This window comes from Eurypyga helias, unplaced genomic scaffold (genome assembly GCF_000690775.1).
Source record: "Eurypyga helias isolate BGI_N326 unplaced genomic scaffold, ASM69077v1 scaffold38698, whole genome shotgun sequence".
NCBI classification, from domain to species: domain Eukaryota; kingdom Metazoa; phylum Chordata; class Aves; order Eurypygiformes; family Eurypygidae; genus Eurypyga; species Eurypyga helias.
Window position 1 is genome coordinate 1,935 of NW_010265690.1, and position 5,842 is coordinate 7,776.

The 5,842-nt window shown below is 59.3% G+C and overlaps 1 protein-coding gene across 1 annotated transcript in view; it reads right to left on the reverse strand.

The window, feature by feature from the left end:
* Positions 1 to 5,572, reverse strand: part of LOC104513471 (E3 ubiquitin-protein ligase HECTD3-like) — a gene marked incomplete at its 5' end in the record, with an annotated part of 7,384 nt that extends 1,812 nt beyond the window's left edge. The window contains 14 exons of the mRNA XM_010156827.1: positions 3 to 77; positions 170 to 259; positions 387 to 506; positions 771 to 874; positions 1,151 to 1,215; positions 1,337 to 1,386; positions 1,484 to 1,666; positions 1,930 to 2,011; positions 2,561 to 2,726; positions 2,963 to 3,045; positions 4,100 to 4,213; positions 4,469 to 4,581; positions 4,935 to 5,064; positions 5,480 to 5,572. Coding sequence (XP_010155129.1) covers positions 3 to 77; positions 170 to 259; positions 387 to 506; positions 771 to 874; positions 1,151 to 1,215; positions 1,337 to 1,386; positions 1,484 to 1,666; positions 1,930 to 2,011; positions 2,561 to 2,726; positions 2,963 to 3,045; positions 4,100 to 4,213; positions 4,469 to 4,581; positions 4,935 to 5,064; positions 5,480 to 5,572 — 1,468 coding nt within the window. The remainder of the gene's footprint in view (positions 1 to 2; positions 78 to 169; positions 260 to 386; positions 507 to 770; positions 875 to 1,150; positions 1,216 to 1,336; positions 1,387 to 1,483; positions 1,667 to 1,929; positions 2,012 to 2,560; positions 2,727 to 2,962; positions 3,046 to 4,099; positions 4,214 to 4,468; positions 4,582 to 4,934; positions 5,065 to 5,479) is intronic.
* Positions 5,573 to 5,842: the final 270 nt, after the last annotated feature.

The window sequence follows — 5,842 nt, forward strand, 5'->3', positions numbered from 1 at the left end:
GTGTAGGTCAGCTCTCTGCCGAACATGAACTCAAAGGTTTCCCTGTCCACCCCGTCCAGCACCTCCAGGAGTTTCACCTAAAACACCAACAGGCAAAAGCCATCACGGCAGAGCCAGAGCAGCCACGGGAGCACGTGGCATTGCCCTGATGGCCTCCAGCCCCACTCACCAGCTCCAAGTCCACGGTGGCGAAGTCCTTCCTCCAGCTGACCTCCTCCCCTGCCAGCTGCTTCCACACCAGTGCCGGCAGAGCCAGGGTCTGCCAGAGGGAGCAGAGATGCACGTTCTCCCTGTGTCCCTCCTTCACCCAAGGGCAGCCTCCCTGCTTTAGGTAAGGTGGCTGCCACGGAGCCCCTCACCAGCCAGAGAGGCTCTGCCATACTCACCAGAAACTCCTTGCCCCTCAGGGCTCCTCCCATCAGCTGCCCTATCCACTGGTACTTGGGGAATTCCTTGCAGGAAGGGTTGGGGACGTACATGTCCCTGGTGTCACTGCTGCTGTTACCCTGCAGGAGAGATTCTTAGGACCTGTGGACACAGATTTGACCAACCCAGCGTGGTCCTTCCCTGCAGCCTCCCTCTTCATCACCCCTCTGCCTGCCTCTCCTGCCCTTTACACCCCTCCAGGAGACCTCAACCACCCAGGTACAAGCACAGCTCCCCTGGCCAACAGCCCCACAAGCATTAAGACAGGACTAACACCCCAAAAGCCCCAGCTTCTGCTGGATGGCCCCCCAGGGTCAGGACAGGTGGACAGCAGGGTGCCAAACCTGGTTGGAGGTGCGCACAAAGAAGGGCAGGGGCATGGGGACGTTGCTTGAGCTGGGACACAGCTCCTCCGATACATCTGACAAGCTGTCCCGAAAACCGCCACCTGCAATGGGGGCAGAGGCTGGTTAATGTCTGACATGCCCAGGGCCAAATGCTGATCCACAGGATCTGGCCAAGCCACCCCCTCTCCATGGAGCAGGGGCAGCGCTGAGTTCATAGGGAAGATGCAGAGATCACCCCACATGTGCAGAGTGGAACGGCCTTCTGCACAGCAGCCGGGACAGCGTGGGCACCCCACTGCAGTGGGTGACCTACCGAGCTGCCCCCCAGCAAAAAAAAAACCAGGGAAGAGCCCCAGGCAGGAGGGAAGAGCTCTCACCTTGGTCGATGATGCCCTCGGAGATGAACTCGCACTGCCACCACTGACTGCTGTTCGCGGGCCACCTGCAGGGAAACAACAGCCCCACGCACATCCCTCCTCCAAGAGAGCCAGCAGCCCCTGACACCCACCCCAACAGCCCACGCCAGAGAGGTGACACCATGCAAATGTGACATGAAGACCTACCTGTAGTCCAGGGGCTGATTGTTCTTGGGAGGTTTGAGGTTTTCGTAGAGCTGGAGAGGAGCACAGAGCAGAAAGGAGATGAGATGCAGCAGGGGCGAGAGATGCTGAACTGGCAGGTAGCTGGTGCAGGGCACGGCGTGGCCATACCTGGGAGAATACGGTGTTCTTGCAGCTGGGGTCCAGAGCGGGGTTGGCGCGGTGCTCCCGGGCCAGGTGCCGGTTGATGTGCAGCTTTGGCAGGTCGTAAGGGTGGGGTGTCTCCGAGGACTGGAGACAGTGGGCAATGAGGGCTGTGCTCTGCTTGGACAGCAGCAGGAACTGCTTCATGCTCTAGTAAGGGATGAGCAGGGATGGTTAGAGGCCTGATGCTGTCGCTGTGTGCCCTCTTTTCCTCTCCCTAGGCACAGCCCCTGGTGTCGCAGGCGATGCTAAACTCCTCCACCTCTCTGGCAATGCCCAGCACAGCAAATCTCAGCATGAGCCCTGGGCTGGTCTGTCCCTGTCGGATCAATGGGGATTCCACAGCGCCCGCAGAAACCAGCTGAGCCCGTGATGGGATGGCACCATGCCAGGGGAGCCCAGCAAATGCTCACCCTGAGTGCATTGAAGCTGCCAGAGCTGTACTCGCAGGGGGAGATCAGGTAATGCAGGACGCTGTCCATGAGCTGGACGAACCTGGAGACCGGAGAAAAGCAGCATGAGAATGCAAGGGGGTCGGTGGATGTGCGGAGCCCGACATGCCCATGGTGTTTCACCACAGAGAGCCCCAGGCTGCACCGAGCCGCAGTCTGAGCCTCTCTGCACTTGGGTCTCATCCAGCTCATGGAGAGACACCAGCACACCAAGGGGAGCACCCAACCAGCACCCTCTGGCCAAGCACATTATATTGTTCCCCCAAGAAAACGCCACAAACGAGGGCAACCCAGCCCACACTGCAGCAATGCAGCTGAATCGCTGCAAGAGGGTCTCTGCAGTGCTGGCCCCAGCCCAGGCTGCCCTGCAGGCAGGGAGGGTGGAGGACTCCATGTGATGCAGGTCCCTCTCACCCCATGCTACCACCATGCTCCCCAGAAACTGGAAGCAGCCGTGCTTTGATGGGGAGCATCAAGCCGAAGTCCTTGCCCCACATGGGCAAGACACACGCAACCCCCTGCTAGAGGCCAGGGCACAGTACCTCTCAGGACCTGGGCTTGCTGCAGGGATGCCCCCATCCCCATGCCGTACCTCTGAATGAGCACAGCCCGCCGGTACAGCACATCATTGTCTACCCCTTCCAGCAGTGGGTAGCGCACCAGCCGGGAAGGCTGGAAGATGTCAGCATTGAGGATCAGGTCCCACTCCCAGGAGGACTTGATCTTTATCCCTTGCAGACGGACGTTTTGCCCGTGCTCTGTCAAGAAAGGACAGCGATGCTGTGTGCATGGCTGTAGCTGTGCAGCCAGCACGGCTCAGATGCTGCAACTGGGGGCAAGGACACCCCACTGCCTGTGGCATCCCAAATGAGACTCATTCCCCAGCTTTTCCCCCAGTGGACCCCAAAAAGCAGCCACTGTGGCAGGAGCTGGCCCTGGCTGCAGCTTTAAGGTCAGGCTGGGCTGACAGCCCAATCCCGCAGCAGATGCTCACCCCGGCACTCCAGGATGCGGATCTCCAGCACTGGCAGGTGGGTCTTCATGTCGCGGAGGATGCAGACCTCCCGGTAGCTGTTCCTGCATATAGCACGGAGGGAGATGGCAGAGCCGCGAGGCACAGATGCTGCCAAGGCAGCTGGCGAGCTGTGGGCCCCAGCCGGATCCCCAGCCACTACTTGTGGCCAAAGACCCCCGCCTCACCGGGACTGTGGCAGGAGGGGACCAAGCAGAGAGGAGAGGCTGTCAGAGGCACAGAGGCATCCTGAAGAAGGTGGAAGCCACATTCAGAGAAGAACCAGAAAAGAGCAAAGCAGAACAGAAAGGTAAGATGGTTGAGAGTGCATCCGGGTTCCTGGGGGTCCCAGGCGCATCTTGCATTGGCACAACCATTGTTCCAGCCAAGCTGGCCACACAAGGGTGATGTGTTTTGGAGGACAGAGGGATTTGTGAAGATGAGCAATATGATAAGTGATTTGCTTGTATTTCCAAAGCCTTTGACAAGGTCCCATCAAAGACCTACGGGTGCATGGGCAAAAAACCACTGCGACTGCTCAGGTGCAGCAAGGAGCTGGGTCCTGCCACTGGGAAAGAGACCTCAGTGGTCTCATGAGTGCTTCTTCAAAGACAAAGTTCCATTGTTCAGCCAAAAAAATGGCAAACAGGCAAGTTTTGGGGAGGAAGAAATCATTGCACCCCTACATAAACCCCTGTCTGCCCTCAAGAAGGGTGCTGCAGAGCCAGGGCAAAGAGGGAAAGGTGAGGCATCCCAGGACTTCTCAACTACAGCACGGCAGAGATGGTCAGAAAGGAGACAGCAGCGGCACCCCAGAGGCGAGGAGGAAAGACCCCCAAAATCACCAGGCAGGAAGAAGCATGCTACAGCCCAGCTGCTGCAGCACGGGTGAGGAGCAGGAGCAGAGATGAAAGTGCTCGGCTGGCACGTGGAGGCAGGGGACCACCATGCTTGTGGGGACAGATGCACCCAGGGAGTCCCAACCCACGGAGAGTCACCATCACCACCAGGTCACTCAGGACCGACCTCAGCCCTTTCCTCAGCATCTGCTCGAGATGCAGAGACAGTTCAGGAGTTTGCCCCAAGCCAGATCCAGGCTGCTCCTCACTCATTACTCACTCACTAATTAGGACTGTTCTCAGGTGATACAGTCTGTCCAGTTCCCCCCCGTACACAGCCACCCGCCTGGGTATGTAGGAGTGGGACTGCCCGTCCAGCACCAGCCACAGCTTCCTGGGGATGAGAAAAGCAAGAGGCAGTGTTGTCCTCCCCTCCCAAGCTGTCTGGGCACAGAGATGCCCCTGGAAATGTCCCAGGCCTGAGCGCAAGGCTGTGTCCTCCTGGGCTGCATCCAGCAGCAGCTGCCCCCCCACCTCAACCCCGAGCCCGTGGCAGCAGCCCAGGGAAAGCCGCATTCAGAAGGAAGGTGGGTGCTTTGCCCCACGACCTGCCTGTCCCTGGTGGGGAGGGGACACCCCAAGGTCTCACTTGACAATAGTGCCTTTCTTCATGTTGAGTCGCACCCAGTGCTGGCCTTGGGGCCCGTTGCTCTCCCAGGTGGTGGTCTGGTTGTCGGTCAGGTGGGCCGCACTGCAGTCGTCCTGCAAGAGTGCAGTGAGCGGAGGAAGGGAGCTGAGCATCCTTGGGCACACCCATGACAGGTCCCGTGGGGCCAGAGGAGGTCAGGACCAGGCCAGCCACTCGGTTCGCCAGGCTGCGGGTGGATGGTGGCTCCCGCAAGGAGCAAGACAGGCACGGCCACGGACGCTTCACAGCGCCCCAGCGACACAATGGGATTTTGCTCCCAACTCCTCGCAGCTTCGCTAGAGCAGCAAACCCCACCACCATCCCCTCACGGAGGGGACGGCCACTGCCAGCCACTCCTCCCCATAGCTGCAGCAATGCTCATCCATCTCATGCTGATTTTAAGCCATGGAGGAACTCTGCTACGCACCATCTCTGAGGAGACCTCGACACCTCTGATGTAATCCTTGGTGCAGTTCCCACGGTCCTTCATACTGTAATCATAGAGGAAGCGCGCCAGCTCCATGTCGTGATCATAGCTCCAGCCTGGGGGCACGGACCTGCAGGAGGGCTCTGTGTTAATGTGATGGAGACACTGGGCTGTGCCCCAAACTTGCCCACCAGCACCGTGCAGGTGCTCCAGCTTGGATCAGCCGCAGCATCCCACGGTCACCACATCGGGATGGTGCCGGGCAGCTGTCCCCGCTGCAGATGATGGCATGGCTGTTATCACACCACCACCATGACGGGTGATTATGGCCACTCCAGCCCAGTGGGAATAGCACCACACAGCCGCTTCGATGCTCCACAGATCAAAGGCCATCTTTGCTCGAGCAGCATTTAATGGTGTCAGTGTAAAAGGCATCTCATGGAACCATCCTCCCCACTCCCAACCCTGGAGCCAGTCCTGGCCCCATCAGCATATCCAGACCCTGACCGGCTGTCCCTTGGGGTGCTGCAGCACCGTTCTCGTACCGAAACTTCTGCACCGCAGCCTCATCCTCCTCTATGAGTCTGGGCTTCCCTCCCGTGCGCATGGAATACGAAAGGTCCACAGCTTGTTCCCAGCTGGAGCAGCACCAGCAGATGAGTCACACAAGGGAAAAGATGGGTCAGTGCTCAGCGTGCCCGAGTGTTACTGCCTTAGTTTGGAATGAGGCAGCGGCGGTGGGAGACCAGGGGGAACGCTCAGGGGCTGCAGAACAGTCACAGGAGGGATGACAGCGTCCCTGCACCCGGGTCCGGGCAGGAAACCCAGCCCTGTGCGTGGCCTTCCTTAGTGAAAATCAAACAGGAGCCCTCTCATCACAGCACTACCTCCGCGATGTCGCTCAGGAC